The sequence below is a fragment of the Anopheles bellator genome, chromosome 2 (genome assembly GCF_943735745.2).
Source record: "Anopheles bellator chromosome 2, idAnoBellAS_SP24_06.2, whole genome shotgun sequence".
Taxonomy (NCBI): domain Eukaryota; kingdom Metazoa; phylum Arthropoda; class Insecta; order Diptera; family Culicidae; genus Anopheles; species Anopheles bellator.
The window spans coordinates 35,829,156-35,852,579 of record NC_071286.1 but is presented as its reverse complement, the minus strand read 5'-3'; the positions used below and the strand labels follow the sequence as shown (position 1 = coordinate 35,852,579).

At 48.5% G+C, this 23,424-nt stretch overlaps 2 protein-coding genes across 2 annotated transcripts in view; one reads left to right on the top strand and one right to left on the bottom strand.

Moving 5' to 3' along the window:
* The first annotated feature begins 494 nt into the window (after positions 1-494).
* On the top strand, positions 495-7,724 carry LOC131207456 (histone acetyltransferase KAT6B-like). Its single transcript, XM_058200069.1, has 4 exons — positions 495-503; positions 584-2,744; positions 7,491-7,600; positions 7,710-7,724. Exons 1-4 carry the CDS (start codon positions 495-497, stop codon positions 7,722-7,724), a joined length of 2,295 nt encoding a protein of 764 aa, XP_058056052.1.
* An 11,120-nt stretch (positions 7,725-18,844) lies between these two features.
* LOC131207455 (D(2) dopamine receptor A) overlaps positions 18,845-23,424 on the bottom strand; it is a 19,367-nt gene continuing 14,787 nt past the window's right edge. Inside the window, exons 6-7 of the mRNA XM_058200068.1 lie at positions 19,175-19,398; positions 18,845-19,048 (exon numbers count right to left, since the gene is read on the bottom strand). Coding sequence (XP_058056051.1) covers positions 18,862-19,048; positions 19,175-19,398 — 411 coding nt within the window. The 3' untranslated portion in view covers positions 18,845-18,861. The remainder of the gene's footprint in view (positions 19,049-19,174; positions 19,399-23,424) is intronic.

Sequence of the window (23,424 nt, the reverse complement as noted above, 5' to 3'; positions counted from 1 at the left end):
AATACCAAGTAACATGTTTACAGTCATCCAAACATTATCCAGAATACAACATCTCTTGGGTCATTTTAGTTTGGATATGAAAATTAGGCAAGCCCACAGATAAAAATAGCGGAGTTTACTTACTATAATGGACTTTGAATGTTCCTCGAGTAATGGGGAAGACAAAGTAACAGATTTGATTTCATGGTACTGTGAGAATATACAAATATCTACTTAAGCGAAGGAAGAGACGAATTAGCTTAAGCTAAAAATACATCAAAAACAAAAAAACTTAAGAGAAATTTGCGCTGCGTCAAAGCGCTGTTTTGACGTACGGCTGTTTTGTTTACATGGTTGTGTACTAAAGCGTTGTACTAAAAAAGTGTTGAGAGAAGTGTTATTTTCATTAACTACGAATGTCGAGCGCAATACAACGAGACTTTTGTGTGTCGCAGTTACCTTTGTGCAAAACTTAGCTGACGATTCGTTTAATTGCCCGCACCATGCTAGGAGAAATGAATCAGGTAAGTTAACGGCATCAAGAATCTCCGCGAGCAGAAACGGTCGTTTAATGTTTCAGCTGTTGTGCTTTCGAATCCGGCAGCAGCATCTCTTCCGCGAGGACTCCATCGCTGTTCGATTGCTGGAGGCGAAACGGCAAGGCTTGGTTGCTTCGACGGAATGGGCCGACAGCGAGCGGCGGAATAGAAACCGCTCGCGAAGAAAGTCTGAGCGGACGACCGTCCCTAATACGTTGTGCAACGAGTGTCTCAAGACTAGCCAGAGTGGCCCCAACGACCACAAGGTCGAGCCGATGAGTTCGTGCGGACGGTGCGGCATTTCACTGCACGACACCTGCTCCAACAGAGCCACCGATGCATCCGTGCCTCTATCCCGACTGGTGGCTGCCGGGAACCGTTGGTTCTGCGACGAATGCGAACCCTGCGATGTTTGCTGCATCGCGAATGAAAGCTTAAGCGGTGTTCCGCGATGCGTTGTGGAATGTGCTGAATGTTTGCTACGATTTCACTTCCAGTGCATGGTGCCGCAGGTGCCCCCGGCTGCGGAAGTTAAATCTGGATGGCGATGCACCCGCTGTGACGTTGCTGATAAACCTGGTCATGGAAATATTTGTGAAGAAGATCTTGGAAAAACTCACCTGAGCACAGGCGAAGACGTGATCGGTTCCGTGAACATGATGATTCCAACCATGATTCCAAAACCTACATTCGTACGGGCCCATATAAACGAGTCGGAACTGATCAATGGACGAATTGAGGCTATGAGGATTAACCTAGGCGAGCAGGTAACGGAGGACGATTTAGACATATATCGAGAGGTGCTGCTGCAAAAGTGTAAGCTGGAACAGGACAACCTGCAACGTACACCGGAAACAATTCAGTTCGGTAAACACGTGATCAATACGTGGTACTCGAGCCCCTTCCCACAAGAATACGCGAAACTGAAGGTGCTGTATATGTGCGAGTTCTGCTTGAAGTACATGAAAAGTGGCGCGGAACTGTGTCGGCACCAGAGAAAGTGCGCTTTGCGGCATCCGCCGGGAGTGGAAATTTACCGCGACGGCGATTTAGCGATGTTCGAGGTGGACGGCAACGAGCAGAGGCTGTACTGTCAGAGCCTGTGCCTGCTGGCCAAGCTGTTTCTCGACCACAAGACGCTGTACTTCGACGTAGAGTCGTTTCTGTTCTACGTTATGACCAAGCGTGATTCTCGTGGCCACCACATGGTGGGGTACTTTTCGAAAGAAAAGCACAGCCAACTTTGCTACAACTTGTCGTGCATTCTGACGATGCCACAGTACCAGCGACTGGGTTATGGCCGCTTTCTGATCGATTTCAGCTATCTGTTGAGCCGGGTAGAGCAGAAAACTGGCACACCGGAAAAACCGTTCTCCGACTTGGGCCGAGTATCGTACCACCGGTACTGGTGCTCGGCGATCCTGTCCTTTCTGTACCTCAATCGCTACGGTTCCCTAACACTGGAGGATATTTCCAAGGAAACGGGATTGTCGGTTTGCGATGTTGTGCAGGCTTTGCGAAACCTGGGATTCATCTGGTACCGCTGTGTAACGAAGGGCTGCACGCGCATGTTCGCGCCGATCGTGTGCATCGACTGGCGACTTGTTGATCGCTATCACGAGCGTCGAAAGGGTTCCTCCAAACGGATCGAACTGCGTGAGATGTGTCTTCGGTGGGTCCCGAAGCGATATGTTGTTGCCATCAATCAAACGGTCCTCGAAGCTCGTGGCCAGGAGTCGTCCGCTTCTGGGCAACACTCAAGCTCACAATCAAATTTAAGTTCAGTGGTAGAGAACGATATGACCAGGACGAGCACTGGCCGGCGGCGTGTTCGCTCGCGTCGCTACAGTGAATCTATTTTCTCGCTCTCCTTGACAACAGGCACTCCGAAGAAAGAAAGGAATACTGGCGGAGGAAAAATTTTAACAAGTTCAACGGACTCTGTGTGCGTAACACCCTTAGCAGCGTCCCCCGGCCGAATGTCGCGGTACTCCGGCACGACCACCTCGGAAGGAGAGGTTTCTCTCGATAGCGTCGAAGCGTTCATGGGTACACCTAAGAGTGAGTTTTTGAAATCATCTCCCGAAAAGCTTTTTCACGGTTTTACGCCGATCGCTCCATTTCGTCAGTTTACCGGGAATGACGACCGTACGGTTGTTGTAACTGACCCGTCGAACGGTCGCGGTGAACACCACACACAGCCCTGCACGCCATCGGTGCGTTTAGGTAGGTGGCAACATTCACTAAACACAACGCCATTGAGAGGTGCGAATAGGAACTATGTGGGGGGAATAAAGACCATCTCTGGCCAACTGAAGGCGGGCGGAAGGCGCAAACTGGACCTGGATGATCGAGGCAGAGTACACGAAGTGCGCCCGGATGGTGAAGATTCGTGCCAAAATATGGCCTGTCACGTTACACCAAAACCACAATCGAACATGCTGAAGAGGATGAAACCGAACTGTTTTGCTGGTCCCAACGAAGATATTTTACGCAGCAGTGAGAACAAGAACTCCAAAGCCGGCACCTTACCACAGACTGTATAGGCACGGCAAAGGGAAGACTTACTCGTGGCGATATTAGAAGCGTGTACCTATTTATTTTCGTCCACTCGCAATTTGCTGCCAAGATCGTGCAGGCAACTGGAGAAAATGAATGTAATACCCACCAATCCCAAGGGCAACTGCTGACGTAGGGACACTTGCACGTTTTCTTTGGCGGGAGAAAAGAAAGAAAAGAAAAATTGAAATGCATTAGGCTTCCCCTTTTTTTATTCAATAAACATGCCGCATCAGTAAGATTTATTCTGATTCCGAGAATGGATGGGCCGCTCAATGGGTAAGGCTGGGTCATCAATTGCGGACGACAAATAGGTTCAGACTTTTTCCTGCTGCACATTCTCTCTGCTGCGGCCTGCCGTATTGCGCTCATTTTTGCAAGAAATTCTTCACTCCCATCGCTACCGAATGTCCTCGGCTTAGCAGCCTTATGTTATCTCACCGGCGGTCACGTTTACGTTCTTCCCTGAACTTGAAATTCTTCAACCCCGGTCCTTGTCTGTATTCTAGCGGTTCCATACATTCCGAGTTGCTTGCAACCCGAAAGACCGTCGTGCCATTCCGGGACTGCAGTCTCTGCAGGCGTCACGGTGGCGCCCATTTCTCAGTCGCACAAAAATATGAAGGTAGTTCCAGGGCCAACGGGTCACGGTACGTTTTCTATCCCTCGCAGCAGTTGTCACTGTGCCAGCGGCAGCTCGTTTTGCACGCTCTATAGACACCGCTAGTCTGCCCATTAAATGTTCCGGAAAGATTCGTCGCTTTTTGTTTACGGTTTCGTGTACGCGCAAGAACAAGTTTTTGGCAAACATTTGGCTATCGGATGGCCACCGCTTCCATTCACTCTGTGTCTCAGTGGGGAGCTTTTATCTTAATCGAATGTCGTTCACGCTTTTGCTCACAACTTTACCGGGCCGCGGCAATCAAAACCGCAACATTTCCCGGAACCATGCGGTAGGGAAACGCCGTAACTTCTTTCACCTTCAGGAGAGTATATTTCTGCATTTACGACGGTTATGATTAGTAATTGAAGCACTGTGTTTCTCTTTTAGGTGAAAAACATCCTCCTTGCATTATTTGCACCGGACGCGGTGCATGATGTAACCACGTCAAAAACGACGGCTTCTTCGCAAAGGAAACCGAATCGTCGTGCAAATTGTGGCTCCAGCTGGTCTCATATGTCGTGCTCGAGCCGTACTTTAAATGCAGTTCAACCGCATGGTAGGTTTACCGAGATTGTAAGACAGTCAGGACAAGATAAACCGAAAAAAATCGATAAGTACAGATACATGCTAGGGGTGGCCTAGTGGCGCTCATTTCACGATCCGCTTTGCCATTGGTCGTAAATTTGCTGCGGAAGTGTTTCGCAACTTGCGCCACATCCCGATTAATCATCGCGATTGTCCGATGTGCCACAACCAGCTGGGTGTGAAAAGCCGCTCCCACAAGCGACGCCACAGTGCAGCAGTTGGGATGCGGAGATCAATTTCCAGATTTCCACAGCGAGATGAGCATGGCGCATAATTAAAACGTTTTACGGAACCGGGATTGATTATATTTGCTATATTGGAATTCAATAAAATCCGCACCGAGCCGGGGCCGGTGGTAGTTCGCCGGATTCAATCGCGAATCCCAAATCGATCCAATTTTCGGGCAGTGTCGAAACGTGGCGACCGCCTAATTGCGTTAAGATGCCATCTTCACCATTTTTTCGCCGATCTCCGCCAAGCTCCATCATCGCGGAGCAAAATTAAAAGGGTGGCCGGCGATGAGTTGGATAAAGATGGAAAGAGATTAAGGGAGGAAGAGACATAGAGAGAGATAGAGAGAGAAATATTAAAAGGAAGTGGCTCGGTGAAATGAAAAACGTTTATAGCTGAAAAGGGGAGCAAAACAGGAAGACGACGAACACCCCCCCACAAACACAGACACACACACACACACACTCTGTGAACGGCCAACTGAAGCTCCGGCGGCCATTATTAGGGCAAACCAGGGAGTCGGTGGTCGTGCGGAACACGGCGAAAGCGAAGCGGCGGATATCGATTTTACCGTTCTTTATCCTTCAGGGCCGGCCGATATATCGCCACCCGTGGCCGCACGGTGGTGCGCCTTCGTCCATTTTCTATAGTTATTTTCTTTTTTCATTCGCTTACTTTCTAGCACTTGGTTACGCGAGGCGAAGAAAGTTTCCAGCTTTTTGCTCACTGTTGCCGGCGGTCCTTCCCGAAAAATGGCGCCCGATGTGAGGAAAAGCTTTCAATTAATCATATGCTGACTGCGCGACGGGGTGGATTTTGTGCCCGGAGCTTTTATTGTTGTGTTATTATTTTCTCCAGTTCCCAGCCCTCTTGCGGTCCCTGCGACCGTCGTCATCGGACGCCCAGGGCGAAGGCTTCAGCGGCGCGGCCCGTTCAGGTGTAATTAATGAAAACGGCGCAAAAGCGATGCGGACAGAGCCCGCGCTATATCGCTTAACGTTAACGACAATGGAATGACCTGGTGGATTTTTGGAGCGCTCCTAGGACGCACCCCGCTTCCCGGCGCTTCATGTGGCCAGGGTTGTCGACCGCGACAGGCGTTCGGTTGAATATGATTTTACTTTCGAACAAAGCACCAACACAAATCGAGACAAATCTTGTCAGAAGACTGCGATTGTGGGTCTCTCTAGAGTGGGGCACTCAAGCTAAGGTTCTCGACAGCACTATGGTCCTTTAATAATAGAACTCCTTTAATAAACCTGGGAGTTCAGGTACAGTTTGTGGTAAGTCGAGCAGCGAACCGAGTTGTAAACTTTTTCTCAAGTGTAAGTGCTTCTAGCGTAAGTTCCACGCTATGCCTTCGACGTTAACTGATTGGACCCCCACTGCCTAGGGCACCCGAGGAAGCCTGGGCTAAGGCGTGGTTTTGGTTTTTATAGAGTCTAATAAACTTTCGCTAACAGCAAAAGGCGGGTGTTGGTGGTAACGAGACTACTAACTCTCTCGGAGTGGTGGACTTGGATTTCACTGGGCAACAGGCGTGCCCTCTATGCCTTTTCCCGTCGAGTGAGACCGCTGTCGCAATCGGTTATGAATGTCCACGACCACAAGTTGTGTAGCCGGCAGGATAGCATCATCACACGAAGGTATGTCGACGAGAGAAGGCAAGAAGTGACTTAAAATTTCGGTTTTCGGTTTAAACTCCGTCACGCCCGCGGGTGAAGCAGCGAAGCCATAGGGGCCACTGCTATCGATGAGGCGCGGAACATTCCATCCATTTCGGAAACTCATGAAATCACAATTTCCCACTCACGCCGCTACCAGTTGGGCGTCTAATTGCATTACGATGTCGGGCGAGAGTTCGGCACCGTACGGCACGACGCTGGATGGCGCTACGATGGCGAGCGTGGGAGTTCGCCGACGCTCTAGATGGATCCCTGCTTACCACCACCAACCCAACCGGGTAGGCCTAACATCCCACCCGCACCCACGGGGCTAATTGTCTTCAAAAAGTCCGAACAAAGGTAATCAAAAACGGTTTAATTGATTTATCATTCGCTGAAGCGCCTTTTTGGCCGGTTCTCTTTCCAGTTCCCGTCGTGATTTCACTGAGCGCTCACGGCTCCCGAGAGGGTATTTACAGGGCGGTTCCGGAGATTAGTGCGCCGTACTCAACCTGGTCCCCAGTCTGGATCATCTCGGGAGAAAATTGGCCCTTTTTACTCCGATGGCAGTAGTACCCTCTAACCATCGCCCACTTCCGGTGCAGCTGCACGGCCAGTGGAAAACGGACTGCGAGCTTAAAGTACTTTCATTGAGGTGGACCTTAGCGGTTGGTTTGACACACCGCGAAAAGTGCGGATCAACGGAGGGACTAGTCCGCCAGGCCGCCGTTACGACATCGGTGCGGAACGGCTTCGGAGTGAGGGGACCGACATTTGTGGAGTACTTCTTCTTGGCCCCTTAACAGCTGTTCCACTTTAAGTGAAGAACGGAACTGTGAGTCCCAGTTCCCGGGACCAAACCGCAACGGTGCCAGAAGCCACGGGACAGACAGCCGGGTGTCGACCGATCCTTCCTACGGCCACGCTGTCAGTTTTAATAATTTATTTTTGCATGTCGCTGTCTTAACTCAACGTTACACTCGGGCTGGCAGCGAGAGAGCGCTTCACGGGGCGATTTGCATTCAGTTCGCCTCGGGACCACGGCAAGGAAACAGCACGGGTTTGCTTCGCAGAGTACTGTGCTTTAATGGAAACCCCCAACCTAACCGTAACACGGTCATAATGCTTTCAGGAAATCGCATGTTGTTATGATTTCACGGTTCTATCCGACACTCGGATTCATCTCCAGTACATTGGACCACAACTAGTCACAACTGTCTGGTTGTTGTGGTTGGGCTGGTGATATCCGCTTTGCGGGTTTCTCTCCAGATACCGACATCATTATTTCACTGTCCGTAACCGTAGTGTCGCAACTGGACCTTTTTATCGAGGGTTCACTGTACAAGACCTGCCTCCGAACTCCGACACAACAGCAAAAGGTACGTTGCACACGGCAAACGCTAAAAGTTTGGACTTTATTTACCGTACGCCACCGAAAAGGATTCGGAAGTTAATTTAAAGTTTTTCTTCCCTGAATACTCGTTCCAGGTTCGTTTCGCGTGATTGCCGGGGGCCGTACCGCGATGCATCGTTGCGGTGGTATGCAAACTTGATGGATGTTTTTTATGGCTTTGATATGCGCTGCCAACGCTTTAGTGTCGAGTTGTGTGGCCACTGTTTTGCAATCCGGATGTTGATGCTCTTTGAACTCACCTTACTGTTTCTACCGAACCGAACGCTGTTGAAAAGACGCCCAAAGCTCCGTGGCTCGAACAGACATTCATCCGCTTCCGGTGATAACTCGCTGATGTCCTCGCTGATGGTGGCATATGAACAGCACAAGGAAGCCACATGTTTCTCGATCAGGCCACTACCACGGTGCTTTGCAAGGGAAACAGACAGAGCAGTCACAGCAAGAACGTAGTTGCTGAGCTAATAAAAGCGACGACGGCCAAGGTGCGTGAAACATTCTAAAAGAGATTTCCTGCTTGTGTAACGTTCCTAAAATGCATTCGACAACTGGTTTGAATTCTGAACCAATGTTCGCTCGAATGTCTTCAGAGCTCGATCGAGGCGAGCGGCAACGAATTAGAAGTGAACACTGTGGACCTTGAGTCGTGCTTTAAATCGTTACTCAGCAACAGAGAAAGTGGCGGACAGTGCAATATTCAATCCGGTTGAATCAGAAGGACTGTGGCCATCAACCTGCGGTTAGAGACCAGAATAGCACCCCTGTCGGAAATGCATACTAAACTGTATCAGATACAGCTCGATGTAAGTCCCAACGCAACGCACTGCAAAATGTAAGAAACAGACTTGGGACCCTCGGTCGGTGTGCTTTGTACAATTAAAATGGAGAGACAGCCAACCGCAGTAGGACGTATAGGAGCGTAAAAAGCCTGAAAAGCCTCCGGTACACCGCCGCCTGATGACAAATGACTTTAAGGGCACACGCTGTCTGGCGAATATGGGCCAAAGATGTTTCTGGGAAAATCACAAAGTCAAAGGATATTTAATTTACACAGTATTCTACATCAGTTGATGCAACTTTTCCGGTGAGTAATTCACACATTCTTCTGCTTCTTTGACATGTCTAGTAATTTAACTATTGATTTTATCAATGCTCTAAAACTAACTTCCAGTCAATACCTTAATTTACACTGGAGAATAGCGACGAATCCTGTCCTAACCTTGCTGGCGGGCAAAGACTATCGTTCGAAACTAACAAACTAAACGAAGTCCTAATCGATAGATGCAATAATTCTGTCCACCCAACAATTCGCGAGCTAATCATCTAAAGTTCTTTAAAGTTAACTAGTTGGAAGATGTTGTTAGTTATTTGTTATAAGTAAGATAAAATGAAGAAGTAAGAATAAGTAAGTAAGAGTAAGATTTTAATTGAAACATTTTAATTGAAATCATTTTGCTACCTTAGACTTATTAAATAGCTGCAGTCCCAACGTGGAATATCTCTGTACTCTTATATAATGCAGCATTTACCATGTCTAATAAAGTTCCAATTCAAAAAAAAATTGGTTTTATTTTTTGTTTTCTCCATAGAATGTTGCATTTGGTATGTAATGGTATGTGACCGTTGATTATGTTTATCGCGAGCGATTTGAAAGCATGGCGAGGCCGATATCGTGGAATGCGAGCGATCCGTCCTTCGTAAGGATCCCGTATTATGACCTAGTTGCGTCGCGTACGAGACGGGCCGAATCGCAGAACGAACGCTGCCACGCTTTTGAATGCAAGTTTTCAAGGAGTTTCCCTAGGTTTATTGGATGCAAAGTCATGCAAAATATGAAAAAAATAATCTATTGCTGTAATGAAAAGTGTTTTACGCACCACTGAAAGAATCAGAAGTGGTGGTGTTTCCGTTCTGCTTCAGAGCACACGTATACCCGTTAGATTTCCGCGTGTGAAGGTTGCACCATACATTTTACGCTCATTCAACTCTCGGAACAGACAAACAGATCGTATTCATTGCACACCAACTCCAGCCTAGAAAAAGGGTTTGCTGCATTCAATGGCGTGTGGCTGGTCCGTGGATCATTCAGTCGTTAGTCTACTCCGGAAAAATTGATTGCTGTGGGTGTGAAAAGGAAAAACAGTTGACATCCGGAATCTTGACAACATATCATATGTGAGTTATAATAGTGAAATATAAATAAGTAAACAAATTTTATTTTATTTTCTGCCGAGGGCGTTTAGATTGAAGTGACAATAGCATACCAAAAGATCACCAGAGCATTCATCCGATGGTGCCTACGTTAAGCACTATCGATTTGATTGCAAATTCGGTCCTTCCAAACCTTCTGGCCTGTGGCACTGGACCTCAAACAGATCTTAATTGGTTAATCATCTATTAACGGGCAAACGAGTCTCGATACTGTGACTCGTTTGTTTTTCAGGCTCATTCGCCGTTTAAACAGTTGACGACTGTGGGCCAGTTGAGTTTATGGGAACCGGCCAGTTGGCAGTGATTACGTTAGTTCGTTCTGGATTAGCGTCGCGTTTGGTGCGCGTGATTTGTCGAAATCTTCTACCGATTGCTGAAAGAAAATCCTAATTATCCAAGGCGGGTGGCGGCGCGGCACATGTGAACGCTGCCCATCGGCGACGTCTACAGTCCAGGCACGCTCCCGTGTGGATTGGTGAAAACAATCTCCGAGACACGGAAAGAAGTTGCTCACGCAAGTCGAGGCGAAGGACGTAATTGTGTCTATCATCACGTGAACCATTAGCCGGCGAAAAGGCGTCCCGCGAACCGGCCGGATGCTGGTCGGTGTCGGGCGCTCCCGCCGGCCATTCCTGGCGAAGAAATGCGGCCAGGCGTGCCGGGACGATGGAATGGTGCCATTGTTTGTGTGCGCTTTTTTTCGTGTGTTGTTTTCAACGATTTCTCTGACATTTTTTCGTAACGAAAGCGAAACGGAAGGCCGCCAACAGCAGCAGCAGAACCAGTAAGCGTATCCATGGGAATGTTTCGGACGGTGTTTCCGTTTGGGTATTTCGCTAAGGTTTATTTGGTTCAACATTCCACCAAGAGCGATGGGCGTTTCTGGCCGCTCTTTATTAGATTCTGCTAATTCAGGGGCATTCCGCTCGCGCTCGTCGTACAGCCCGAGGACCTCCGAGGCCGGGTATCTGGAGCGCAGACTCTTCGCCGGGGCTCTGGAGCAACGAAAAATCGACTTCCCGCCAACGTTCGGGCCGGACGCTATCGGATGATGGATCACGGACGTGAATCCATCGGGCAGCGAAGGTTCCGGGCACCAACCGAACCACCAACCGGCTCCGCATCATTTCCGGACGCCATTATTCTCGCTCAGCCCGCTGTAAGTCCTTGTGTCATCGCGCTCGGCGAAACGAAGGCTGGTGGACGTTCGGTTGCAATTCGATGCGCTTCTTGGAAGCACCAGCAATTCGCACGGATTGCTTCTTTGCGGGTATTCCATCCACAGCTTCCTCCAAATAGGATGGGCATCTGGGAAGCCTTCCGGCGTGGGCCCTCGACCCGAACGTGGCTGTGCACCGAAAACCGGCACGTGAACTTTAAAGTGTGGCGCAACAAATACTGATTGCACCATCGAGTGGATGATGGACCGATCACCCAGCACAATGGAACCTTGACTTTCGAAGCCTCGCGGGTCTTTCGATATTCGCGCCAGGAGCCCATTTGCTGGTGAAATTGGGTTCTGTTTTTGCCGATAATGAGACCTTGCTGCTCGCGGAGGCGCCATGCAACGTCCTTCCCAGCGATGGTTTGATTCAATTAAGGCGGGAAAGAAATATGGTGATTGACGAGTCCTTTGCTCGGTCATTATTTCCTATCTTGATCGAAGCACAGATGGCCTCGCTCCAAGCCACCGCGGTTTGGTGCACTGGAGGGTCGTGCCTCGGGCCCTTCAGATGAAATAGCAAGCAACCTCGTGCTAGCCATCGTCAATCGAAAAGTCGAACCTTTGGAGGACCACGGCCCGCCGAGCGGTGTAAATGAAACCCGGCCTCCGTAACTCGGCATTGGAATGTTGAATCGAATGAATCAGCCTTTTGCGGGATGCGCTTCACATTCACGAATTCTGATGGATCACCGCTAATAACGGGCTTAAACCTGAATGTAATTGGTGGCTAAAATCAGACCAGTCGTCCCGAAAAGGCAAAAAGCACTACACCAGCAGCAGCAGCAGCAACGAGCCGGCCTTTTTACTTTAATGCATCGTGAATGGGGAATATCCGGAAACATTTGTGCCTACCGAGCAAGGGTTCGTTGCAGGAGGTATGGCGAAGCATGTAAAATAGCTTTTCGAATTCGCTGTTGAAAGTGGAATTTAATTCGATTTAAAATTGATTGACTGTCCGGTGTTCGTGCTAGTTGTTTAAGTATTTAAATCTATTTCCATGCAATTATGGGAAACGTTCGATTCAACAAACCGCTTAAAACGAATGATTAAGTAACGGATGTTACTGTTGGACTCGATCCGAGCCCAACCCACAAAACCATTGATAGTTTCATGCATGTTGAACAGCGTTTCTCTTTAACGGTATGTCTAGACGCCGAAGTTGATTTCATTGAAGCCAACACCCATTGATGCTACAGATGAAAGCAGCTGTAAGAGCGGTCGATTCTAACTCCAACGCTATTCAAGTTACATTTCCCTTTTTGAGGCGAAAGAGACAGTCATTTAACTAGTTCACGTTTTTTTATTTAAAGTACCGCAATATCTTACTATATCTCATATCTCATAAACGTTCGAAAATCTCTTTTACGATCTCAAAACGGATAAAAATGCTTTAAAAGTTCATTTGCCCGTTTTTCTTCTAGCGCCAGTTTCCACGTGTCGATTACCTTAACCGGGACCATCCCGGGGTTTAAGCAGGTTTTTCTTTTTCTCGAAAAAACAGTCCAAATTATAGAGCTTCGTTTTGTCGAGTCAGCGCACGTATTTGTTTCCAGAGAAAAACATTTCAAAATTTCCCACATTCTGTCCCGGGGTTCACTTTTCCTGCGCGGGTCCTCGGAGTTTTTACGACCTTTCGGTTCCACGTTTTCAAATTAGCGTATGGGCCGTGCGTATCGATGCCTTCACCGGTGGTGCGGAGCTTTCTGGGGCTACCTAAACGTGTGAGCACGTTGGTAAATAAGTAATTAAGGCTGAGTACAGCCTGCGAACATCGCGGGAACAACCGAACGTTGCGATGTTCGGCAAAGCTATAGCAATAAAGTTGTTGTATAATGAACGATTAACAAGCGCAGGGCATCATTTGATTGCCATGTTGCTGCTGGTGCGCCGTAAAAGACAGATGGGATGGTTGTTTAGAGATTCCAAAACACGAAAAACCTCCATTAAATCCTTATGCAAAACCAGAAAGTCTTGTTTATGTTATAAATTTCGAAAGAGATGGTAAGAGACGCAAGAACATTTTAACATGTGTGAACATAATTTAGGGAAGGAAGTGGACTTTGGTTAGGAAATTTAGAGAACCACTCCGTTAAGTTGACGGAAGCCGTGAGCCAAAGCAGTCTTTTTTCACTTTCTTTTCTCAAATGTTAATCGTTTTAAAAGATAATTTGCGCACTACAAATGTTAACATTTGTCGTAAACTTGTATTGAATTGTTTAATTCGGAACACGGTAAAATTTAAACAAAAATTCAAAGAATGCACTTTCTGTTGGACACGAAATTATGTTACATGTTCCTGTTAATTTATTTGCTCTGCCACTAAGTTACATTCTGTGAATGTTCTAAGCGTTTGAACAGTTGACTTCATAAGTTAAACATAATGTATTACAATGTCGTTAATTCGTCTGAACCATTGAAATGCAATAAGTTGGCTAAAGAGAAATCCGATATTTGATCGTTAGATGGCTCGTAGCGATCGATCGTACAGTTTCAAGCTTATGTTCGCTTTCAAGCTTCGTACTCCATGCCATGCCCAAATGAACGATATCTGTAAGAAATGTTATAACCCAATAAATCAAGGACTCAATTATGGTCGGGAGTGGTCGAGTTGTTTGCCCGCACGTAGAGTATGTTGACGTGGTACTTGACCTACTTTTATAAATAGTCTCAATAGTCGCAAATTCACAGGAAAACGTTACAACGTGCCGACAGATAACAGTATTTTTGCATTGACACGCCACGGAAAGCGCTGCCCGTGCGAATCCTGCGGTGGAAACGGTCACCGATCTAATGGCCGCTCGTTCAGTTTGATTGGCCAATTTGGAAGCAAAGGAACGCGAACACAACGTGGCCTAATAGTTCTCGAATTAGAGATCGAACCGAGATCGGTTTCCCCGTTCCCCCACCCCGCCGATGTTTGGCCAGTGGTCTCACACAGGCCATTTGGCATTCCGCGAGCGCAAGCGCGAACCACGTGGCTTCCGTTTCCGCCGACACAGTAATTAACAATAATTGTCCTAAATGTTTAGCTTTTAGCCTCGGATACCCCTCTCCAGCCGCCCGTTCCCCCGGGTATCCTTCATCCCTGATTAAAGGCTCCGATGGCCTCACGTTTCATTGGTGGGGTTGCAGCTCGTATGTTCCGCCGGTTCCATAATTAATGAGCTATAGTCGCGGGACCCATTATGTTGCTGCCGGTGCTGGGTCGCGATTTGAGCGCCGAGCATCGATGTGCTGGCCATCGCATGTGTATGTGTGCTGCAGGGAGCGAGGGCGACAGAGAGAGAGAGAGAGACAGAAGAGCGATGACAGCTGAAAGCGATGTAAGGAGCCAGATGTGCTGCTCCGAGGTGCCTCGACGGTGGTTTCAGGTTTTTGATTGAGTCCTTTCAGGAACAACAGACACACATGCGGACACACTCAAACACACAGAAAAGGATGACCAGGGCCAGGGCCGTACGCGCGTTGTGCATATTTTGACGTGTGTAAACAGAGCCCCTCGGGAAGAGCAACGTCTTCGGCACGCTTCCCGGTTCCCGTCTGTGCCCGTCACCACCCCCGGTGTCTGCCGTCTCGCGTGTGTGCACATGGCAGTACTTCAAACAAGGACGCCAATTTCATCCCACACCCACCCACACACGCATCACTAACGCAGACAGCCCGGGAGAAGACGACGACGACGACGGCGGCGGGTGTCCAACCCTTTGCCGTCGCCGGGGCAGGCATTCGATATTCAATATCTTTTATCGACCCTTCCGCACCGGCCCCACTTCACCCACCAGGGCCCCCCCCTGGCTGGAGTGTCCCACTTGAAATGGAAAATTGATGACTCTGATCCGCCAAAAACTGTTTCGTTTCGATGATGCTGATGACGATGCTGCTGCCGCTGAATGGTGCCGCGCTCATGATGGGGAAATCCATTTGGGCAAAGTTTTCCCCCTGGTGAAGCGGTCACCCTTGGTGCTCGCTGGTACATCGCTCTTATATCGTTATTGGAGTGATTGGGTCCGTTGGGTCGGAAGAGCCCGGGCCGGGCGAAAGGTGAGCCTCGTCGGGACGCCGGGAAAACGACAATCAAAGAGGACGATCCTGGGCCCCGGGGCCATCCACCAGGTGAGGAGGGGAAGGGGACAAAGTTTGTTGATCGGCATCGGCACGGAAGTTCGCCTGTACACGCTGATTGTAGTACCCTGGCATGTCGAAGCCAGAGAGAAAGAGAGAGAGAAAGGGCCGAAGAAAGAACCGGAAATGGCTCTATCAATGGCGCTGCCAAGTGGCTCGAGACCAAGCGAATCCTAGATGGTGTGTGTTTGTGTGACCGAAGCACAGGGAACAGAAGCAACCAGAGCGCCGAGCCAACCGCATCCGGGTTCTAAATGCCGCGGGCCGTCCGTGAAGTGGTCGTCAATGGCCCACGCAGCCCCCCGCCCCCACAGGTTGGACCGTGGGCCTCGTGACGGAATCAGAAACCCCGTCCGCGTCCGTGTCCAACAAGTTTGAGCACGTATCGGGAGGGCCGTCGTTGTGGTATTTGTCGGAAACAACCAACAGGTTTCCGGTCGCCCACCGCGGGGGCCGATGGCCCTCGAAGACGCTGGGCTCGGTCCGGAACCTGTCTTAATTAATATTCTTATCAGGCGTCCATTGGCATTTGCCGAACGCCGAGCCGAGCCGACCGCACGACATATGCCGGCAGGACGATTCGCACGGCTGCCGATCCCGACGACAATGGCCCAGGTGCCCAGTTTTGGTATTCCACGGAGCTGCGTGTTTGATAACACACGGAGAAGCATCTCGTTAAATTACTCGGGCAATCCTAATAAATAGTAACAACAACGTGCCGCGTGAAGGGGCCCGTTGGGGCGTTCCGTTTGTTCCGGCTTTGTTTGTGGTCTAAGAATTATTTATAGCCACGCATCGGGCACATGCCCGATACGGGATGCTGAATCATTGTTGACTCGTGCGATGCGCTGGCCTTCGCTCTGCCAGGAGCACTAACCCGGAAGTCCGTGTCCGGATCGGCAGGTGTCGCGAACCACACTGGCACCCAAGCAGCCGAGCTAGCGATGGCTTCGTGTATCGGGCCGTAGGGCACCAGGCGCCTCCATCGTCGGTTCGGGAACAGGATTTGCTTCGGCTCGCGGTGTTCACTTCGGATCGGAGTGCACTCCGGGTGAACCGTACTGATGAGATCCTGCCGAGGGGTCTGCTAGCGCCACGCCAGGTTCATGAGCGGGGATCGGGAATGGAGCCGCCTGGTGGCGCACTGGCTTTTTCCCTAAAGCTTCTTCCGACAGGAGCTTCGCCACGGGTATGTTATCCGTGTTTCGAACCGGCCAGTGGTAGGCCTTCGCGGAGGGGCCAAGAACGAGAATTTAATTTCATCGCTTTAAGCCATAAACACAATTTAGCCCCCTTAATGACGAGTCATAAAGATTAGCTCTAATTGAACCACCGTTCTATTATGTGGCAGTAGTGAAAGCGAAAAGGAAAAAGCTATGGGACGTTCTGCTTCGCGGGCGACACGTAGCTGGAGCTGGAGTTTCGACTGTTCTGTGGTTGTATTAGGTTGCGGCAAAAGTTCGTGCAATTTGACCCAGTATGTTTCGCTCTTATCTATTCCGTTTGTAAGTGTATCTGAGCGTTTGAATGACAGACCATAAGTGGCGAGTGGCGGATCATCTTCTTCCGTGAAACTTTGGCGATAAATGATACGATTTTTTAAAGAAAACCAACCGCGTACGGAAGTCAGAAATCTTCAAACGCGGATGCACGCGGCAGCGGTCTTAAAGCCATAAATTTAGCCAAACCCAAATTTAAACCCCATAATAGTGTTTCTGGTAAATTTAATCAAATGAGGTAAAAATGTTTTACAAAAGAGACCTACGCCGCTTTTCACTTACCGTACGTCGAGCAATAAAAGGTAATATTTCGTAATAACATTTCACGATACAATCGTCAAACAATTTTTTTTTGCAACATTTCAGTATTAAGGCTTGCCAAACATTTCGGTTCAATTTTCCGGTGCATAATTCGTAAACAAGCGTTACACAAAAAATTGCTCAAAACATTGCATACAAGTTTTGGAAGACAACAATGGTGCACAACGTTGCACGAAACATTTCATGCAAGTCACTGGTGCTTCCTACCACTCGCTTCTGTTCCCCTAGTATTTTTGCCGCTCCAGAAAACCGAATTTTTCCGTGTCGTATGGGGCGCGCGAAGATTTGACGAATTTTTGGAACGGATTTTTCCGATTAAAGAAAAACGACCACACGCTGACAGCGTGTTACCGATAGCCCTCTAGACACTGGAATGGCTAAGAAGTGGCTCAGCATGCGAAAACCTCTGCGGTCTCAGGTCGAGAAGAAAAGCGCGAGTAGCGTTTTCCCGAATGTTTTCCCTGAAGCTTTCAACGGATACTGGTTTTCTTACCTTACTTAGTCTTACCTTACTTTTCTCCCTCATTTCTTTCGGTAGCCAATTTCTTTCCAGTTCCAGCGGAAATAAAGACAATTCTAACGACGGCTTTTGCGGTTTTTAAAGAAAAAGTTTGGAAATAAATACTAGGTTGTTCAATAAGTTTTGCGGTTCAATATCAAAGGTTGCTGCTACTAGCCTATTTTTTTTTGTCATGTTGGTATACTCCTCATGTGAACGTATGTGAAGTTTCATTTCAATCTGTCACTTCATTCTCTTTTACAAGTCATTTAGTATCGATGTATCGCAATGGTAAAAATCAATTAATTAAAATTCGAATCTTTGGATCATCCACCGTATTAACTAGATGTGGCTCCTAGCAACTTCCATCTGTTTCCATGCGTGCGTTTTTCATCAAATAATAAATTCATAAAGTGAATTTCAATTCGTAAACCAATTCTGTTTTTCTTATCTTACTGCGAAACTTATTGTACAGCCTGGTAATAAGAAATTCCATCCGAAACATTTGCTGAACGTTTTGCTGGGTATGTTATGCTGTGACACAAGCGTTAAACACAGGTAAACATGCTCGTGGTACATCGAAATAGTTGCATTGTAAAATAGTAAATAGTAAATAGTTGCAACATGCAAACTGTAGAAATCGCTTATTGAAAAAAACATTAACATTTATCATCTGGTCCAAGCTGTCGGGGTTTGTTTATTCATTTCAATCCATTTGTCATAACAGGCAGAGCAGTATCAGCATCATCTTCTAACCATCACTCTCATCAGCATTTGATACACCGAATGATGGTACGGTATATTTATTTGTGTCGGCTGAACTTGTATACATACCTGTTACCCGTGTCATTTAATCATCTTTCAACTGAGCTGATAAAAACGATGCTCGACCGCTGTGTACCGTATGTTCGGATGTTGCGATTGAGGGGCAAACCGCGGACGAAGTAAGGTCAAGTAGTGCTGCCGGCTTTATAGTTATTATGTATATAAAATCACATTTAAATTTGTGCACTGGTTATCAACATCGCTAACCGCCGGGAAACGCCTGTCTTACAAAATACTGTCATTTCCATTTCTTGCTCTAAAAATGCCGCGTGGCCGCGGCTTCACTACAGCTAGAAGAAGTCTACAGTCTACCAACATCGGCTGCGCTGCCTTATCGCGCTACTTCTAGTACGTCCAACTGGCGGCCGTCCGCCGAATCATCTACCAACTGCGGTGGTGGGTCGAGGGGGAAACGGATCCCCGGAAGGGGAGGGCGCAGTGTCGGGGAGGGGTTTTTGTACGAGTCGGCTTGTGCCATTAGAGGAGCTACACTAACACTGCCCGGTCCAAGCGGATCTGGCCGCCGTCTAGCAGTCATCGTCGGTGATTTCGTAGCTTCCGCGGAAGTCACTCAGCGGCGTCGCCTGCGTGGTGGAAGGTGTCAGCAGCGACGAACCCTGCAGCGATATGGCGAGCGGCAGGGCCGACGGCGTGCAGAGACTGATGGCCCCGCGGCTGTCCGTCACCGAGCGGTATCGGGGCGGTCGCCCGGAGCTGTGGAGAGGCGAGAAATCGAAACCGGTGAGTGAGCGACACAACTTCTTGCGCGACCGAAGCTCCCGGTCCAATCGGAAGCCCTGTCATCCATCGGACGGGTATCGGATGGAAGAGGGAACGTACCGCTCGCATCTGCACCGCAGCAGACGGATGAAGGCCGCCCGGAACGTTTTGTTGAAGATCGTATAGATGATGGGATTTATCGTCGACGACACGTACCCCAGCCAGAGACAGATGCTGACAACGCGCTCAGGTACTTTCGCTTCCGGGCACACGGCGAAGATGATGTTCAGGATGAAGAACGGGGCCCAGCAGAAGACGAACGTGAAGAACACCAATCCGAGGACCTGAAGACCGATATCGGAAAGAAGTTATTGAAAGCACACTCCGAAGCAGCCACGACGACGCCCGAGGCACCGAAGCCGACGAGGGCCAGTAATCGTCAATCGAAAATGCAGATTTGCCCGTCGCCTTCACAGATTGTCGCTTGCCTGGCGGCGGACTGCGAAATGTCGGCGAATTATCCTTCAGATGCCTCCGAGGCTGACGTGTGGTTTCTGAACGACGCTCTCGCTGAATTTAATCACCTCTCTTGAAGTCCCTTCTTTGAACAAAACGACTGAAACGATTACACAATCTCATGCTACTCATGCGGGACCCGGCATTGGTGACTTAACGCCCGCCCAGAAATCTGCCGGGATTATTCACGGCGCGGCAATCAGCAAACTACGCCATTTGCAGGGCTTTCGTTGCGAATGGTGGTTCGGTATGCAAACACTCTAACTGACTCGCTTACCAGTACGTCGGCTGCAGGCGGGTTGTGAGATTTGCGATGACATGGTGCGATACATGGTTCAGAAACTCGTGAAGCAAGTAACTCAATTTACCGCAGGTGCCTTCCAATGCGCAACTTTTGATTGGGAAATGGCAGCCGGGCCAGTTAAGGTGCACCAGAGATGAGAGAACTATTCGAAAGTCAATCCTCTTTTTATTTTCTTCAGCGCAACTACTGTTGGATTTTTTTAATGAAAACTAAAAACCATTTCATATTTCAACTGTCAGGCACGGCACTTTTCAAACGCTGCAGTGGTCGGCATGCAGCCTCGGGAGATGCTCGCCACCGTTCGCAGTCGTAATGTTCAGATTGTTTTCACAAGGCTCACCAAAGGATACGGCAGCGGAAGAGGCGCTCCTCGGGGCTGTTGGCTGGGATATTAATCAACTTTCAAGATGGAGTTCGTGCGTTATTGTTTTACACGCAACACTTTATCAACGACACTCAACGGTTAACTGGTGGGCATGGTTTGGGGCGGAACGCTTGGCAGCCAAAAAGTTGCAAGCCAAAGTGTCACCGGGAATGCTTTTAATTACTTTGTAATTTTATTTGGCGCATACCGAACGGTACGCCGCCGTGTCGCAAATCTCCGAGCCGCCCGGTTATTGGTGAAGTTTCTTGGTCGTCTTCAAGTGCGGGTTAGACTACTGCAGACGAACCGACCCCGTAGCGATCAAAGAGATGCAAACGACTTGCAGCCCGCCGGAAGGCACGCCGTCTTCGTCTATTGTTGTTTTCTTCTTTTCTTGTTTAAGAGGGATCACCTTTATGGGACCAAAGTTTGGACGCTTTCTTGCCACTTTGCAAACTTAGTGCTCGTTATTGGTACGATCGTTACTCGCCTGGTTGTTATTTATATTCCGTATACCTTATTTAGTAAATATAGGGTTGGCTAAAAAATCCACGATTTTTTCGTAAGCTTCGAAACTTTATTCATGATGTTCCCGATAGTCAAATATGCACCATTTTGTGCAATTTGCTGCCATTTTAAAGGTAGGTTGATAATGCCTCTTATACAGAAGTCTTGGTCTTAATTGGGGAAGAATTCGATTCAAACGAGTAATCGATCTTCTCTTTATCACTTGGGAAGTTTTGCAAGGCGAGAAAAGGTGATGATCGTTTGGTGCAAGGTCCGAACTATACGGTGAATGTATTAAAACTTCCCAGTAAAGCTTCAGGAGTTTTTGGCGAGTTCTTCACCATAGCCGTGTGTGACATTTCGTTGTCCTGATGGAACACAACACCTCTTCTGTTGGCCAATTGTGACCGTTTCTGGTCAATCGTTAGCTTTAAACGGTTCAGTTATTGACGGTAGAGATCTGAATTTAGTAATTGGCCACACGGAAGCAACTCACAATAAATGATTCCTTTCAAGTCCCACCATATACCCAGCAGAAGCCATTAATTCTGGCTAAACCTGTAGTAGTTACATTTTGAGCTTCACCAAATCTAAGTTCTGTCACGCAAACGATACGAACGAGCAATTGCACTCAGATTACTGATAATACCCATACCTTAAAACGGACCAAGTATGTGTTTCTTTTTCTTCTTTCTATCTGATGGCCTAAGGTGGTCCACCTTGAACGCCATCGGTCCGTGATATCTGTGGCTTTGCCAAATAGACCAAAGATTGAGGCACGGCACGGTGCTTGGTAACGGCAACGAGATTAGGAATACTGGACGTTGTTGGCGGCATTGAAGACAGTCGCCTAGAGGGCCACCGCTGTCTTCGAAGAGCACGCGAAGATTTCGTGCCGAGGATCTACAATACACGGGGTAGCCGTGTCTCGTTTCGTTTGTTGCCAAGTTTCGCGTGGCCTTTGTCAATCGGAAATGGGATCTAAAAAACGTGAAGAAACTGTGAAGTTCTTCGCCAGAAAGGAAGAAGCAAAAATGTATCCTGCACAGCAGTTCGGCTTGATGCAACGGAATGCACAGAACGGTTCTCGGCAAACAGATTGAGCGCGTGATGAAGCACTGGCACTGGCCGCGTCTGAAGCCGTGCAGAGAAGCGATGTCTCAGTTCGCGAAACACTTTCGTCGATAGGACGTCAAACATTTGGGACCCACTGGAGCAAACAAAAAAAGGGGCAAATGCTGACACAAGCGCAAAACCCTAGTAAACGAAACGAAAAACGGACACCAACGGCATAGCTGGCAGAAAGCTGGTGCTTCCTGTTTTCTGCAAGTTCGGCACGCTGACTGACTCCTTGCGCCGCCCGCTACAACTTCTACAAACGGCCGACGGCCCCGACTGGCGCAAGGCAATGCATAAATTTACCAACTGGACAATGACTGGGGCTCGCATAAACATTCCATTAATTATGACGAGTTTTCGGTGGGCAATCCACATCCGGCCCCTGGGGAGGGCGGGGAAAGGATTTTCCGGTTGCGCGTTTCCATTAGTGGGGTCGCCCGGCCGGCCACCGGAACAGGTTGGGGCCGGGGCAGATGACGACAAATGGTATGGTCATTTGTTCGCTCCCGGGAGAAACCCGGAGGGGGGGAGGCCTTTCATTTCAGCCGTGCCCATTGCCGTGCTTCAGGGAAGGACTTTCGGAGGCACCACCACCACATTTACGGCCGTTTGGTTTTGGCGTGAGAAAAAGACCACCACCGGGCAGGCAGCAGCAGCCGGGTGCTGGTGGATGCCTATTGTTTCGTTCCATTATGATCCATTTTTCCCACCGTCGGTTGGCCAGGTAAGGGCCACCCGGGCCGTGCACGGGCGACAGGTGGCCGCGTGTGGCGTTAAAAGGTGTGCTGGATGGTTTCGCAGGAGGACCTCATTCACCATTTAAGCACACGTCGGTTCAAGTTAGTTCACCATTAAAGCTCACCGTGTCGCAGCGATAGAAGCTACGGCCTTAAATCTGGGCAGACCAAAGGCAGAACTCTGAAATTAAAGTCCGGGCACGAACCAAAGCTCGGACAACATTTAATCTACACTTAAGGTTTGGATTGCGTCCTTTATCGTTAGCATTCCGCTTTCGAGCCATTCTCATGTTGGTTCAGTCACCGGCTACGTGTCAAAGTCATACATCTGGGATCGCTCAAACAAACATTCATGCCTTTGGCTTTCATGTTGTTTGATGGGCTGTTGAGCTGATTATGGGTGCATTTAACGGAATCCAATATCAACTCGAATCGTATTAATTGAGTGATAACATTAGGTTTGTCATTGAACAGTAACGAGGAAAACAATTTGGTTCTCTCTCAAAGACGTAATTTACAAGGTGGTGCTTCCTTGTCTCGGAATTCTGTTGTCGGAATGTATAGTCCAAAATATTCTAGGAATTTAATCACCACTCCGTTTTCTTGTGGGGTCTTGTAATATGCATTGGCATGTACATCGTCGAAGAATGGACCTTTGTTAGAAAGGAATTGTTTAAGAGCTTTAAACAAAGCGAATAGAGCTTTACAATAGAAGTAGCGATTTTACCGATTCCTTGGTAAACATTCGTCTAGACTTAAGTTTGACCGAACCGTCGTTTCCTTTGGGTTTTCTGTTATTGACAACCACAAGATGATAGACGAC